The 16,498-nt window shown below is 42.0% G+C and overlaps 1 protein-coding gene across 1 annotated transcript; it reads left to right on the top strand.

The window, feature by feature from the left end:
- The first annotated feature begins 7,984 nt into the window (after positions 1 to 7,984).
- Positions 7,985 to 15,593, top strand: srp54 (signal recognition particle 54). The gene is made up of 17 exons (XM_079219213.1): positions 7,985 to 8,085; positions 10,763 to 10,868; positions 11,033 to 11,128; positions 11,236 to 11,327; positions 11,411 to 11,495; positions 11,624 to 11,728; positions 11,859 to 11,925; positions 12,020 to 12,077; positions 12,181 to 12,331; positions 12,547 to 12,695; positions 12,787 to 12,887; positions 13,329 to 13,415; positions 13,976 to 14,049; positions 14,183 to 14,291; positions 14,422 to 14,592; positions 14,857 to 14,952; positions 15,027 to 15,593. Exons 3-17 carry the CDS (start codon positions 11,051 to 11,053, stop codon positions 15,116 to 15,118), a joined length of 1,515 nt encoding a protein of 504 aa, XP_079075339.1. The 5' UTR covers positions 7,985 to 8,085; positions 10,763 to 10,868; positions 11,033 to 11,050; the 3' UTR covers positions 15,119 to 15,593.
- Positions 15,594 to 16,498: the final 905 nt, after the last annotated feature.

The raw sequence follows: 16,498 nt of genomic DNA on the forward strand, positions 1-16,498 counted from the left end.
TTCTCTTGTAAAGTACTGCGGTCAAGTGAGCTCACATCCGCCGAGTGAGCCGCAGTTGCAATTCTAAATGCACCTCTATTCAAGGTGTTACGGTACGGGGGCCAGCTCAATGTCACAATATTCAAACAGCTATAAAATCAGTTCCATAGACTTGTACATAAATATTCCACTGCATACTTGGTCAGGGGGACCTCTGCTATGCCCATGTGCATGGCCTCAAAATATAACTGTACAGTTTTTGAGAAAATTGAATTCAAAGTCAGCTTGAATTTCATAATGACATTCACAGTTTCACAATATCACAATATTCAAACAGCTATAAAAACAGATCCATAGACTTGTACATAAATATTCCACTGCAGGCCTGTTCAGGATGACCTCTGCTATGTCCATGTACATGGCCTCAAAATATTACTGTACAGGTTTTGAGAAAATTAAATTCAAAGTCAGCTTGAAGTTCGTAATGATATTCATAATTTCACAATATTCAAACAGCTATAAAAACAGATCCATAGACTTGTACATAAATATTCCACTGCAGGCTTGTTCAGGGGGACCTCTGCTATGCCCATGTGCATGGCCTCAAAATATTACTGTACAGTTTAGGAGAAAATTGCATTCTAAGTCAGCTTAAATTTCATAATGATATTCATAATTTCACAATATTCGAACAGCTATAAAAACAGATCCATAGACTTGTACATAAATATTCCACTGCAGGCCTGTTCAGGGGGACCTAACCTATGCCCATGTGCATGGCCTCAAAATATTACTGTACAGTTTAGGAGAAAATTGCATTCAAAGTCAGTTTAAATTTCATAATGATATTCATAATTTCACAATATTCAAACAGCTATAAAAACAGATCCTAAGGTTTGTATATCGATATTCCACTACAGTCTAATTCAGAGGGACCTCTGCTATGTCCATGTGCATGGCCTTTAGATATTACTGTACAGTTTTGGAGAAAGGTGAATTCAAAGTCTGTTTAAATTCCATAATGATATTCGAAATTTCACAATATTCAAACAGCTAGAGAAACAGATCCTTAGATTTGTATATTGAAATTCTACTGCAGTCTTGTTCAGAGGGACCTCTGCTATGTCCATGTGCATGGCCTTTGGCACACAATTGAACAACATTGTTGAGGAACGACAAAACATGGCACTTGAATTACTCCGCGCATCAGGTGTGTGACAGCTTTTCTTCATATTAATTTATATTGTGATATTGTACTACAAAAGATGTAACATTTCTATAATTCTTTTCATTAGTTTTTGACATCGAAACACAGTGTGCCATGTGTTCGGCAAAAAAGCCACCCACTCCGAGGCCTCCAGTCACTGAATGGGTAATGTGTTGTTTTAATTCATTTGATTTGTGGAACTAAGTTTTAGTTTTGGCATTTTGAAGATTTAATTGACAGTGGACAGGAAATGAGGGGGTAGAGAGAGAATTGGAACATTATGTAACAAAAGTCACCATCCAGAGCCATATAAATAATCACGGTTCACCCCTCCGCCATTGGGACACCCCTTGTTTTAATCTTGGAAATGCAAACAAAATGGTTTATTTTGTTAAAAAATTCGAGGAATGTGTGTATTAAAAAAATAAAGAAAACATTGGACAAATAGACTTTATTGTCCATCCGAGCCACTCGGATATGTCCATGTACTCTGCCTTGCTATTTTATTTGCATTTCTACCATGGCAGCTGTAAAATTAAAATAGTACCTGTGCTATAGTTGATTGTCAGTCAATCAAAATAACATTTTACAAGCGATGAACATGACAATAAAATTAAATATTTGTTTAGAAAATGAAAAATTGCAAATAGATGCTATTTGTGTTTGGGGTGAATTCATGTTTTAATGAAATTCTCAAATTCAATTGTTTCATTTTTTCTTTTTCAGATTCAGTGTGATGCTTGTAACATGTGGTTTCATGCCGACTGCCTGCAGATAAACAAAACAAAACTAGAACTGATCAAAAAAATTTATTGGAAATGCATTTTGTGCAAATAAATCAACAAACATTGTTTCTTGTGGTTTTGGGGCTCTTTTTAGATATAGTCGGGTCCTTTTGGGGTTTTTCCATGTGTCTCGTGTCTCCTGTTGGTCTCTGTTACTTGTGTGTTTGTGCGTGCCGTGGGCGGGGCTTACAGCACCTGGGTTCATCTCCACACCTGCACATCATCTTCAGCACCTGTCATCTCATCAAATCCTTCCTGTTAAATACCCCTGGCTTCCATCTCTCCAGTTGCCAGATTATTTCACCATTTCAATGAGTATGTTGACTCTGGGCCTCTTTTAGGCCTTGCAATGATTTAGACTACTCTTATGCTTTACATTGTTTTTGACTGTTACTAACTCCTGTTCCCTGTGCCCAGGATTCCGTGCCTGCATTCCTGCCCAGCCGCCCCGTCACTTCACCGCTCAACATGCATTCAACTCCTGCTATACCCAAATCACCTGTGTTTAGTAAATAAAGTCCATTTCGTCACCCTACCTTGACGTCCCTTTGTCTGCGCTTGGGCCCTACCCTAACAATATAACTATTAATATTAATGTATCTTTATACAAAATGACTAAAAAGACAAACGCTTCCATTAAGTGTTGATTCTCAATTTCGACGATCAATTCGATAATGTCTACGTAATATTATACAACGTCTTAATGGGCATAGCAGAGGTCCCCCTGAACAGTACTGCAGTGGAATTTCAATATACAATCTAAGGATCAGTTTCTATAGCTGTTTGAATATTGGGGAATTATGAATATCATTATGAAATTTAAGCAGGCTTTGAATTCAATTTTCTCAAACTGTACAGTAATATTTGGAGGCCATGTTCATGGACATAGCAGAGGTCCCCCTGAACAGGCCTGCAGTGGCATATTCATGTACAAGTCTATGGATCTGTTTTTATAGCTGTTTGAATATTGTGAAATTATGAATATCATTATGAAATTCAAGCTGACTTTGAATTCAATTTTCTCAAAAACTGTACAGTAATATTTTGAGGCCATACACATGGGCATAGATTAGGTCCCCCTGAACAAGCCTGCAGTGGAATATTTATGTACAAGTCTATGGATCTGTTTTTATAGCTGTTTGAAAATTGTGAAATTATGAATATCATTATGAAATTCAAGCAGACTTTGAATTCAATTTTCTCAAAAACTGTACAGTAATATTTTGAGGCCATGTACATGGACATAGCAGAGGTCATCCTGAACAAGACTGCAGTGGAATATTTATGTACAAGTCTATGGATCTGTTTTTATAGCTGTTTGAATATTGTGATATTGTGAAACTGTGAATGTCATTATGAAAGTCAAGCTGACTTTGAATTCAATTTTCTCCAAAACTGTACAGTAATATTTTTAAGGCCATGTACATGGACATAGCAGAGGTCATCCTGAACAAGACTGGAGTGAAATATTTATGTACAAGTCTATGGAACTGATTTTATAGCTGTTTGAATATTGTGACATTGAGCTGGCCCCCGTACCGTAACACCTTGAATAGAGGTGCATTTAGAATTGCAGCTGCGGCTCACTCGGCGGATGTGGGCTCACTTGACCGCAGTTCTAAAGTCTCTGGTCAAAACATACCGGACTAGACGTTGTTGAGTCTTTCCAGGGAAATAATCCACGCGAGTGGAAGCGTCGCTTGTTGTTTATGTGTTGAAACAAGAAGTCAGCAAATTGCCTTTCCTTTGAAATAAAGATGTTACAAATAACACATAATGACTGTGGAGTCTGTTTTATGCAAATATCTGTCACGTAAATTAGCTCTATAGTACACGAAAAAAGTAGAGAAAAAATATATACCTTTAATTAACGGGATTCAAACTCATATCATTGGGTGGAAAAAGATCACAGGTCAGTGGCATTACCACTACACCAGGATAGACATAGTTGATTTTCTTGTGGATTTACCATGAAATCATCTACAACACAGTCAGCAGTCACATTTAAACGGTAGAGACCCACCAAATCAACTTGCGACCAACTGCGACTCCATGGAGCATGTTGACGTGACCTGCGTAGCACTTTACAATATCGCTGCTTTCTCAAACTAATAGACAGCTGTTTAAAATCAGACCATTCAAAACGTCTTTGTAGAACTACAAAACAGTTGAGTTCAGTTGAATTTAATAAGGGACACCTAAACCATGTGAATATATGACAAAGTCAATGTGGTCAAACACATTATGATGTGTATCATAAATTATATATGGTCATAAGTGTATGAATACCCAAACATTACACCCATATGTGATCGTTTACCATCTGTTCAAAGATGGGCATTGGCCATATTAAGTTTGTCATATTCACATATTAAGTGGTATAAATCACAACCTTACAACTAACAAGAATGAAAAAAAAGAACTCTTTGTATCAAATATTATTCGTTCACCTTGAGTGTGTACCATGTTTACATATTGTGTTGTGATCATTTATTTCCCTTATTAAATTCAAGTGAACTCAACTGTTTCACATCTGTGTTCTTGGCTGGTTGAATTCTTAATTTTATGGCTCTGCTTTTCTTGTTCCCTCCTTAGCGTTATTGTCCACATTGTGTATTTTCACCTCATAACAAGACCACAAAGATCTGCCTCATTCATTTGTAGTTCTCCAAAGACATTTTGAATGGTCTGATATTAAACAGCTGTCTATTAGTTTGAGAAAGCAGAGATATTGTAAAGTGCTTCGCAGGAAGTACCTAAGTGGCCGCCATGATAAGTGCCGGCCGAATTCTCTAAACGCAATGGAAAGGAGCTTCACTGCTTCACACAAACTACGGACGTTACGTTGCTGAAGACTGCTGTAAAGTGATCCAACTGACGTATTTGATATTCTCTCTGGTGTTTAACTTCAGCTACAGCCCTCATTCTTTTATTTTATTTGACTTCTGTTACAGAAGCTTTAATGAAAGAGTTAAACTGGACGAGCTCTTCAGTCTGAGTCATGTTTCTTCTGATTATTATCTTTTTAATCAACTATGTTGTCACGTAACAATAAAACACTATCAAGTCAACACAAGTTGTGTGGTGTTTCATAAACTGTTGTCTGCATATTTTTATGATCAGATTATAATCTGCATGTAGATAAACCATAACAACATAAAGGGATATGAGACACACATATATGAGGCACATCGTTAGTGTGATAACGTATTTAATTCAGCATGTTTGAAACTGAACAAAGAGACAGTTTAGTAGCTTTGTACTCTGTGAAAAATACGTTGGTTTTACTTTCATATTCCTTCGTTCATTTCTATTCCAACCTCGTTAATAAATTATTACTATGAACCGGGTTGTTTATGTCGTTATGACACAACACTGTAAGAAGACTGACAAAGTATCTATGCTATGCTTTTTGTAGTCCATCTTCGGAACATTGTAGTTTCACCGCTTGCTGCAGACTGACGTCACTAACATGCGCCTGCTGTCGCGTCATAACTACGTCGCTTAGGGAAAGTGGAGTCGGATTTGCCAAACACCACGGTTGTCTTCTCCTAAATCCTCATGAATTCTCCTTCCCATCTTTCCTTAACCTCGTGACGTTTTCCACAGAGATTAAGGAAAAGTGCTTAGGGTTAGACGTTAGGAGGTCATTTTAAAGTAATGCGATAGAGGCTTCTTAGTTTGCTCAACTGGGTTTAATGGATCACCGTGTGTCGCCATTACATGCATAACGTTCACTTCCCGTATAACTTCCGGTATATGCGCAAGCGCATTAGATTACCATATATGACATCTCCCACTCTTTTCAGTGTCAATAACATCAAAGGAACACTTTAACTTAAAATGGCTATTCAAACAGCACATAGCATAAACCAAGACTAATTAAAAATGCAGACATTTCAACAAACACGGGTCTTTTTACCAATCTACCACTGGACAGCCAGATAGAGTAGATCAAGTGGTAAAATCTGGAGATTTTTCTCCAGAGTGGGGAGTGTGGTTCTGATTTTCCTCCCCATCAACAGCTCGGCTGGACTGAAACCTGTGGTGGAGCAGGGAGTGGACCTATAGCTCACCAGAGCCATCACAGAATCTTCTTGCTTGAGAGTCTTCTTTGCCGTCTGTACGGCTCTCTCTGCGTGCCCATTGGCCTATGGATGGTGAGGGCTGGATGTGCAGTGCTTGAAGTCGAGCTGCCTCGCACACTCCTTGAACTCCGCACTTGAAAACTGGGGTCCGTTATCGCTCACCACCTCATCTGGAATGCCAAACCTGGCGAAAACTGTTTTCAGTCTTTGGATAACTTGTGCACTTGTTGTTGAGGGCAGCTGCAGTATCTCTAGAAACCTAGAGTAATAATCTGAGATTACCAGGTAGTTGTGGTGGTTGTGATCACACAGGTCCATTGCAATTCTCTTCCAGGGTTGCTCCGGAAGCGGTGTGGAGATGAGAGGTTCCTTTTGTTGTGTTCTTTTCAGTTCACAGCACACCTGACATGACGTCACAAGCCTACTTATCTCCGTAGAGAGTCCCGGCCACCACACAGATGAGCCCCCTCTCTCCCTACATTTGACTAGGCCCTGGTGTCCTTCGTGAATTTTCTGAAGGATCTCACCTCTCATTTGCTTTGGCACGACAATCCTGTTTCCTCTGAGGACAAGGCCATTGTGTTCTGACAGCTCTGATTTCACTTGGACGTACTCTCTCGCGTCCATGGGCACATTGCTTAAGTATTCAGGCCATCCTTTCTTTATGAGCTTCACAACTGACGTCAGTTCAGCGTCGGCTGTCGTCGCCATTCTGATTTCATCCATCTTGTTTGTAGCTGCAGGGATCCCCTCTACTACACTAGCAACATAGCATGCCACCTCACTGTGTGTGTCTGTCTCTGCACACGTGCTGGCCAGTGGACTGCATGACAGGGTGTCCGCGACGACCAGAGTTTTCCCTGGAGCATACTCTGCCACTGGATTGAATCTCATGAGCCTCATGAGGAGACGCTGACATCGTATAGGTACATTGTCCAGGCTGCGACTGTTAATGAGAGGCACAAGCGGCTTGTGGTCAGTGATTAGCTTGAACTGCTCTAGTCCATTGAGGTATCTGTCGAACTTCTCGCATGCCCACACACCAGCCAGAGCTTCCTTTTCTATTTGGGCAATTAATTATTTGACTATTCTACCGCATCCGATATCAATAGGCTCGTTCGAGATGAGCCAGTTCTTCGCAGAATCGATCGGCGCCGATCGACGCGCAATGCATGCCGGTTAGATTTGTGTCCGACTTGCTCCCGACTTGCTCTGACGTCATGCACACGTGGTCAACGATACTGTCACGAGTTCAAGCCGGCCGTCGATTTCAGAGCCAGCCGCCGCAGTAGCTCTCCACGAACTGCGAGGCCCAATGCATGATGGGAAACGCCTGGCTGTTGCCACATCAGAGAGCTGATTGGCTCTTAGATCTGACAGCAAACACCACGTGTTGGAGAAAATCCTTATTTTATGTGTAGTTGTAATACTTAACGCTGGATTGTTGACTATTCGTCTCATGTTTAATCTTAAAACATATCTTGTGTGGTTGATAATGCAAAATCGTATTTATATAGCACATATCAAAATGAGTAGTAATGTATTTCACAGGCAGACATAAAAATAACAAAGGATGAAGCTACACATACATTTCTACATAAATATATATTTACAAACACAAATATATATTTACAAACACACAAAAGTTCAGAACTAACAGCAAGTCATTTTTTCTGTGACTTCTTATTATTTATTTTTTTAGTTTACTCCATCATCTTCCAGACTCTTTACTCACGAGACAAGTTATTTAAAATAATATATTTAATTGTTTTGCAACAACAGCTTCAATGAAATAAATTCAAATAAAATAATCATTTTATTATTTAATTATTTAACTAATTGTTCTTGGTGGAGGGTAGTACTGCTCTTGAAACTACCGTTAAACAGAGCGCAGAAGAAGAAGAAGCTTACTGCTTCCGGGTCAGGTTTCAGTAGATGACGTCCCTCTGGAGAGTTCCGGTTGTTTCTAGCTGCCGTTTGATCAAACACACCGACGCTCGGTAAATCGGTACCGGTTCTTCTGCAGGTAACGTGTCTCTGTCGGTGACGTTAATGGGTCAGAAGGAGCGCGCGCTCACCGTGTAGCTGCTCACACACAGCTGCATGATAAGCCAGATGCTAACTAATACACAGCTAGCTCGCTGCTACATGTTGTTGTTTCCTCACCAAACTGATGCGCTAATGACTCGTCGATACGATGGTCCAATTGAAGGACTTTGAACTTTATCGTGTTTTTACGGGTTAAAAAGATGAAACTGAACAATTTCATGTGTCGACGTCATAAATAAATTACGTCATCAGTCAGTAAAATGTACAGATCGATTTTATATATATTGATTACCTGCTTGTGTCCTGTGAATCATCAGTTTTTGTTTTTATAAAGTTTAAGAGTCAATGAATTCATATTTTTTCCAATAAATAATAACAAAGTTTATTAATAAATTCATTGATAGAGAATCAATGTTTTCTATTGATCCTGCAGACTGAATGCAAACAACCTAATTATTTAACTAACATCATCAAAACAAACAAGATGGCCGCCTCACATCCGACTACTCTGTCCTCGACTCCTCTCTCCTCGACTCAATAAGTAAACAAAATGTTTGATGAATAATTCGGTGTAAAAAAAGTATATACACATATTTATTCATCAAACTTTTCACGTGCACACATGTATGTCAGTGGCGGACCGTGCGTTTTCGACTTAGGCCTTCAGTGAGTGCCGTATAGTCCACATCACGGGTGGACTGGGGGGAAAAAAGTGTCGGGAGTTACTGTCACAGACCGACCGACTCAATACACGGTGCGTTCATACAGTCCACTATGTGTGGACAGCAGACACCCACTCCGCCACACTGCACCACCATGAGCATGGAGGGAGGTCATCGCAGGCGCAGCTGCGCTCCTTGGCGCGGGGAGAGGCGCGGGACCAGCAACCCCAATCCAGCAGCAACAACAGCACTGTGGCTTGTTTATGATTTAAATACGACTGCAAATGTAAAAAAATAACAGTAACACAACCAGCATTTAACTCAGCAGACGCACAATACCCTCTGTAACCCTCTAAGGCAGCAAAACCTAACACATGAACTAACTGACCAACAATGATGTGAACAGAGAGGAGAAATGAGCTGAAACAAGTGGTTTAATAACCAGGTAAAGTCCCTGAACACACATTTCTCTTTTTAGATGACAATAATATAATATCTTGGCTCTTTTGATTGACATCACTTGACGCCCGAATAAACTGAATTTGAAGCTGCATGACAATTATTAAATATTTTTTTCTAAAATAATGAATTACATTTATTCATTTAATTTATATTGTCACATTTTTCAAAAGCTTTCTGTTTTTAAATCCAGCCTTTATTTTACTTGAAATAAAAGATAATGTATGTATTATTAGAGTATGTATTATTTATAATTATTCCAGTTAAATTGGAAATCTGTAATCATAAGTATTGTTTCGATGTTATTCAATTGAACTTTCTTTCTTTAATTTGACAGTCAGTTGTTGACGACATAACATACGTACAACTGTTGGCTACTTCAATACTTCAATACCTATGGCACAAAATCATAGGGCAAAAATGTGACAATATTATGATGTTCCGGACCTTTGCTTGAGGAAATTCTCTCGATTTGGACCTCGCAGAATTTTAGTTGAGTACCCCTGCTCTAAGGGAAAGGGGTCATAAGTAAATTCAGTAAATAGGTTCACTGACTAATCACACAAAGCAGATGTCCAGACCCTCTAGAAGCTTTTTCATGTATTTTAACCAGGCTACTCTTCCATAGATAAAGAGAGGTGAAATGTGATTGGATAAAGATGCTGTTAACCAGCTCTCAAGCAAAGCCATACCAGATGTGTAGTTGTAATACTTAACGTCACGTAACAATAAAACACTATCAAGTCAACACAAGTTGTGTGGTGTTTCATAAACTGTTGTCTGCATATTTTTATGATCAGATTATAATCTGCATGTAGATAAACCATAACAACATAAAGGGATACAGAACAGATGAAGACAGCTGTGCAATGAGAAAATAAGCTAATAGGGAAAAATAATTATAATAAATGTACTGTATTTGTGAAAAACAATTACATTTTAATTATTAAAAAAATAAAATATATATATTGAATATGAAAGTGAAACCAATGTACAACGCTACTAAACTGTCTTTGTTCATTTTCAAACATGCTGAATTAAATACGTTATCACACTAACAATGTGTGTCTCGTATCCCTTTTTGTTGTTATGGTTTGTATGCAGATTATAATCTGATCATAAAAATATGTATATGAAATATATGTATATGTAGGTTGACTTGATAGTGTTTTATTGTAACAGATGGTTGATTTTAAAAAGATGATAATCAGAAACATGACTCAGACTCAAGAGCTTGTCCAGTTTAACGCTTTCATTAAAGCTTCTGTAGCTGAAGTCAAATAAAATAAAAGAATGAGGGCGAGAGAGAGAATAAAGTAAAGGCAGGTCCAGTGGTTCCTATGCTAAAGGAATTAAGTTAGGAAGCATTGAAGCTCCTTTCCTTTGTGTTTAGAGAATTCAACCGGCACTTATCATGGCCGCCACTTAGGTACTTCCGGGTCATTTCACTCAGTTAGGAAGGTTCCTAACCAAAAAGGACTATTCGACCGCAGCCTGGGACTGGGCCGCTGACTTTTCTTCTTCTCTCCCCAGAACAGGAAGTGTGTCACTGCTTCCTGTGACCTTCACCTGTCAGCTGACCTGCTGACTCACTGAGCGCACTCAGTAGGGGGTTGTCCTCCACACACACACACGCAGGGTACACATATTATTGATCAATGTTCCCCATGTAACAATGAGCTGTTAAAATCATCGTCCTGAGGGTCTGTGTGGCTCTGATAACATCTTGGTGTGTCTCTGACATCATGTGTGTGGTTCTGATGACATCATGTGTGTGGCTCTGATGACATCATTGTGTTTCAGGTCTCGTAGGGAGCCATCATGGTGCTAGCCGACCTCGGGAGGAAGATCACCTCGGCGCTGAGGTCTCTCAGCAATGCCACCATCATCAATGAGGAGGTAACAGGATGCGGGTTCACGGTTATGGACCATGATGTTTATAGTTTATATAAGATATCCACACAGGAGCAAAGCGCTTCCTCGTTGATGACACGTCTGTGTTGCAGGTGCTGAACGCCATGCTGAAGGAGGTGTGCGCTGCCCTGCTGGAGGCCGACGTCAACATCAAACTAGTCAAGCAGCTGAGGGAGAACGTCAAGTGGGTATCCAACACCCGAGTCTTGATCCAGGATCTAACCCTGGTCCAGTTCAGTCCAGCAGCTGTGGTTTCTGTCCCTGCAGGGCTGCCATAGATCTGGAGGAGATGGCTTCAGGTCTGAACAAGAGGAGGATGATTCAACACGCCGTGTTCAAGGAGCTCGTCAAGGTTGGACCGCCTGTACTATAAAGTCCTGAAACGGACATTCATCTGGAAGGAAAAGTTTACTGAGAATGAACCATTGTTTGTGTGTGTGTACTGTGTATATTATGTGTATATAATGTGTTTATCTCTAGCTGGTGGATCCCGGTGTAAAGGCCTGGACTCCCACAAAAGGAAAGAACAACGTCATCATGTTTGTTGGTCTGCAGGGCAGTGGGAAAACTACAACCTGCTCCAAGGTGAGATCACACACCTAAAGCATGACTCCGCCCCATGTGTAGACAGACTCCGCTCCCTGTAGCAGTGTAGTTTGTATTGCTGTTTGAAGCAAAGCTGCTGTTGTCACACTGACTGCTTTGTTTCCTGCAGCTGGCCTATTATTACCAAAGGAAGGGCTGGAAGACCTGCCTGATCTGTGCCGACACCTTCAGAGCTGGTACACTTCACCTCCTTTCAGCCACCTCACACAGCACTTCACCTCCTTTCAGCCACCTCACCACTGTATGTTACGGTTTCGTCCTCTTTCTCAGGTGCCTTTGATCAGCTGAAACAGAACGCCACTAAAGCCAGGATCCCGTTCTACGGCAGGTGAGTCGGAGAGGCCACGCCCCATGCTGTCTGCGTGAGGTAGAGCCTCGTCACCTGAGTTGAGGCCACTCCCCCTGCTGCCTCACACCTGTGTTGTGTTCAGTTACACAGAGATGGACCCGGTGGTGATCGCTGCCGAGGGAGTGGAGAAGTTCAAAGGAGAGAACTTTGAGATCATTATTGTAGACACGAGCGGACGACACAAGCAGGAGGACTCGCTGTTTGAAGAGATGCTGCAAGTCTCCAACGCTGTGGTGGGTACCTGAATGCACCGCCGACTGACTGAAGGGGTGGGAAGTGGTCTGCGGTGGGTACCTGAACACAACGCTGACCAACTGAAGTGGTTTGTGGTGGGTACCTGAACACACTGCTGACCGACTTAAGGGGTGGGAAGTGGTCTGTGGTGGGTACCTGAACGCACCGCCATGGTCTCGGTACCCCGTGACGGTCTCATCCCCTGTCTCCGCAGCAACCGGACAACATTGTGTACGTGATGGATGCCTCCATCGGCCAGGCCTGTGAGTCTCAGGCTAAGGCCTTCAAGGACAAAGTGGACGTGGCGTCAGTGATCGTCACCAAACTGGACGGGCACGCCAAAGGAGGAGGAGCTCTGAGCGCGTAAGAGCCTCACACTGACGCTGTTCTTCTTCTGTGGTTTCCTGTGGGTGTTGTGAGCTGACACTGTTCTTCTTTTGTGGTTTCCTGTCAGTGTGGCCGCCACCAGGAGTCCCATCATCTTCATCGGGACAGGAGAACACATCGACGACTTCGAGCCCTTCAAGACTCAGCCCTTCATCAGCAAACTGCTCGGTAGGGAGGGAAGGAATGAAGGAAGGGGAATGAAGGAAGGGGAATGAAGGAAGGGGAATGAAGGAAGGGGAATGAAGGAAGGAGAAGGAAGGAAGGAGAAGGAAGGAAGGAGAAGGAAGGGGAAGGAAGGAAGGGGAAGGAAGGAAGGGGAAGGAAGGAAGGGAAAGGACGGGGAAGGAAGGGGAAGGACTTCATCACTCATGAAGCCTGAAGGACCGGTTGTTATTCAGCTTCTCCAATGTCCCGAGTAGCAAAAGGGCTTCTGCAGAGGATACACACGTGTTTCCTCCAGAAGCCTCCTCTCCTCGTCTCCTAGAGTTGCATTTCAGGGATCAGAAGATCCTCCATGATTGTCGGGTTAAGTGAGGAGAGAGGACACATAAGTGAGAATGAAAAGGCCCTCATGATGTCACCTTCAGTAACTCCTCGTCTTCTTTTCAGGAATGGGAGACATCGAGGGTTTGATCGACCGAGTAAACGAACTGAAACTGGACGACAACGAGGAACTGATTGACAAACTGAAACACGGTAAGAAACTGCACTTCCTTTGTTTATTCTAGTTGAGAAGGAACAATGCACACTTCACTTCCTTTAACTCCCCCTAGACAACGCTTCATGTCCTATATCTCCCCCTAGACGTCGCTTCACTTCCTTTTTCTCCCGAGACAACGCGTCACATCCTTTTACTCCCCCGATACGACGCTTCATGTACTGTAACTTCCCCGAGATGACGCTTCATGTACTGTAACTTCCCCGAGATGACGCTTCATGTACTGTAACTTCCCCGAGATGACGCTTCATGTACTTTTACTCCCCCGAGACGACGCTCCATGTACTTTAACTCCCCCGAGACGACGCTCCATGTACTTTTACTCCCCAGAGACAACGCTTTATGTCCAATAACTCCCCCTAGACAACGCTTTACTTCCTTTTACTCCCCCGAGACAACGCTTTACGTTCTTTAACTTCCCCGAGACGACGCTTCATGTACTTTAACTTCCCCGAGACAACGCTTCATGTACTTTAACTTCACCGAGACGACGCTTCATGTCTGATGTCTGTCATGACCCCTGACCTCTGACCTACAGGTCAGTTCACCCTCAGAGACATGTACGAGCAGTTCCAGAACATCATGAAGATGGGGCCCTTCGGACAGATCATGGTAAACACTCACCTGCTGCGCAACCACCCTTCTCACACTCACGGGACACGTGACCCACACCTGAGTCACGTGACCTCCGTGGTCGTTACGCTTGTAATGGAGGCACTACTGAGTCTGTCTGTGATGCGTTCAGGGGATGATTCCTGGTTTCGGTACAGACTTCATGAGTAAAGGAAACGAGCAGGAATCCATGGCTCGACTGAAGAAGCTGATGACCATCATGGACAGCATGAACGACCAGGGTAACACACACACACACACACACACACACACACACACACACACACACACACACACACACACACACTATTAGAGCCAGCTTATCTGTGATGATGGTCAAATGGTTCTACTGGTTTATGTTGTGTGTCTCAGAACTGGACAGTAAAGATGGAGCCAAGCTGTTCAGTAAGCAACCCAACAGGATCCAGAGAGTTGCTCGGGGGTCTGGAGTCGCCACCAGAGACGTCCAGGAGCTGCTGACCCAGTACACCAAGTTCGCCCAGATGGTGAAGAAGATGGGGGGCATCAAGGGACTCTTTAAAGGTAGAGACCGGGGGACTGGATGATGGGGGGGCATCAAGGAACTCTTTAAAGATAGACTGGGGAACTAGACCGCGAGGGACTCGGGCACCGCCGGGGACTAGACCGTGGGGGACTGAGCAGAGACCTTGACCCTGGGGCACTCCGGCACCATGGGGTTTGGGGGACTAGACCGTGGAGGACTGAGCAGAGACCTTGACCTGGGGGCCTAGACCGTGGAGGACTGAGCAGAGACCATAACCTGGGCCTGTGTCTTGTGTTTTGAAGGCGGAGACATGTCAAAGAACGTGAACCCGTCTCAGATGGCTAAACTGAACCAGCAGATGGCCAAAATGATGGATCCCAGAGTCCTGCACCACATGGGTGAGACCTGGTTCCTAATATTATGGAAGGTGAATAATATAGAATGTCATAATTAATGAGCTTTTATTTTCAAGGTGGGATGGCCGGTCTTCAGTCCATGATGCGTCAGTTCCAGCAGGGGGCCGCCGGCAACATGAAAGGCATGATGGGATTCAACAACATGTGACCACTGACCCACCGGCTGCCTTAAAACATACAAACGTCAACTTGTAGCTCCGCCCCCTGATGGGTACAGGTGAAGGGAGCGTGGCTTAGACCGAAGGAGTGCAGGAAGTGTAAAGAGACTAAATATAAACAGGATGTTTGAATTTTCGTTCTGTCGTCTGCTACTTTTTAGAAAAACACCAGAAGAAAAAATGCAATGATTTTAAAGGAGCAGTACCTAATTTTAAGGTTCAGATGTTTCTAAACGAAATTCATCTGAAAAGTGTTGGACTGCCCCTTTAAAGGAGGAGGAGGAAGATGGGCTAGTTGTTTTTCGGGCCTCATTAATTTAATTCTGTAAAAGATGTTTGTGTATAAGATTTAAACTGAGCAGAGAGTCCGTCCTGATAGGACGAGAAGAAGCCTGATGATGATGATGATGAAGATAACATTAGTTAATGACAGTATTTTTGTCATATAATAAACATTTGTATTGCACCATTTTAAACCTGTGTTTTTATTTAATTTCATTTATTTGATGACACTGAATTCATATCATTGTAAGCGAGAGTTTACCTTCCTTTACTCCACCTTCAGGAAACCACAACGCGGTGCTCGGTAACCAGAGCAACCACCTTTATCCTCGGTAACCAGGGCAACCACCTGTATCCTCGTCACACCTTCACTAGAACATTTCCTCTTTCCTTCTTCCGTTCTTCTCTTCACAATAAAAGCCCCAGAAGCATCCACCAAAACACTGCTTCTCAGCTGTTTAAGTACTCAATATAATAACTTAGATTATGAAACCAAGTTAACGTAAGTTTGTCGTAAAAGTATCAGTGTGCTGCATGACTTTATATTTAATAATATATAATATACTGTATACTATTCTAATTATTGATGCATTAAAACCTCTTAGCGTTCCTGTAAAATTTGCAGAAAAACGCCTATCCAGGTATACCCAAAGTAAATTGGAAGCTGTACTTGAACTATGAGGAGTGCATGGTCTCTTTTGAAAGCTAACACTGAAGCTTTTTTCCCTCAATAGTCAGAATCACTTTAAGTGCTGTTGACACTGAGTTATATAAGTTTGAACACACTAAAGTATAAGGTTTTTTTTTCCGCCTGAACATTTCTTTGTAAATAGATGCCTGTAGATGACTATAAATGGGACTTATGGACTGGAAAACACAATGGGACAATAGCCTGAAGCCTTTTCTAGTCTAAGTAAAAAGCAGATAACAATATCACAGAAAATTAATATTTTACACATGTTTTTCTAATGAAATGTCTAGGCGTTTTTCCATTTTGAGACTGAAAATATTCATGATATATATACTATATATAATAATAATAATATACCTATTAAAAAGGCTTATAGTCTTGCAAACTTATAGAGGTA

The sequence above is a fragment of the Taurulus bubalis genome (genome assembly GCF_910589615.1).
Source record: "Taurulus bubalis genome assembly, chromosome: 1".
Taxonomy (NCBI): Eukaryota; Metazoa; Chordata; class Actinopteri; order Perciformes; family Cottidae; genus Taurulus; species Taurulus bubalis.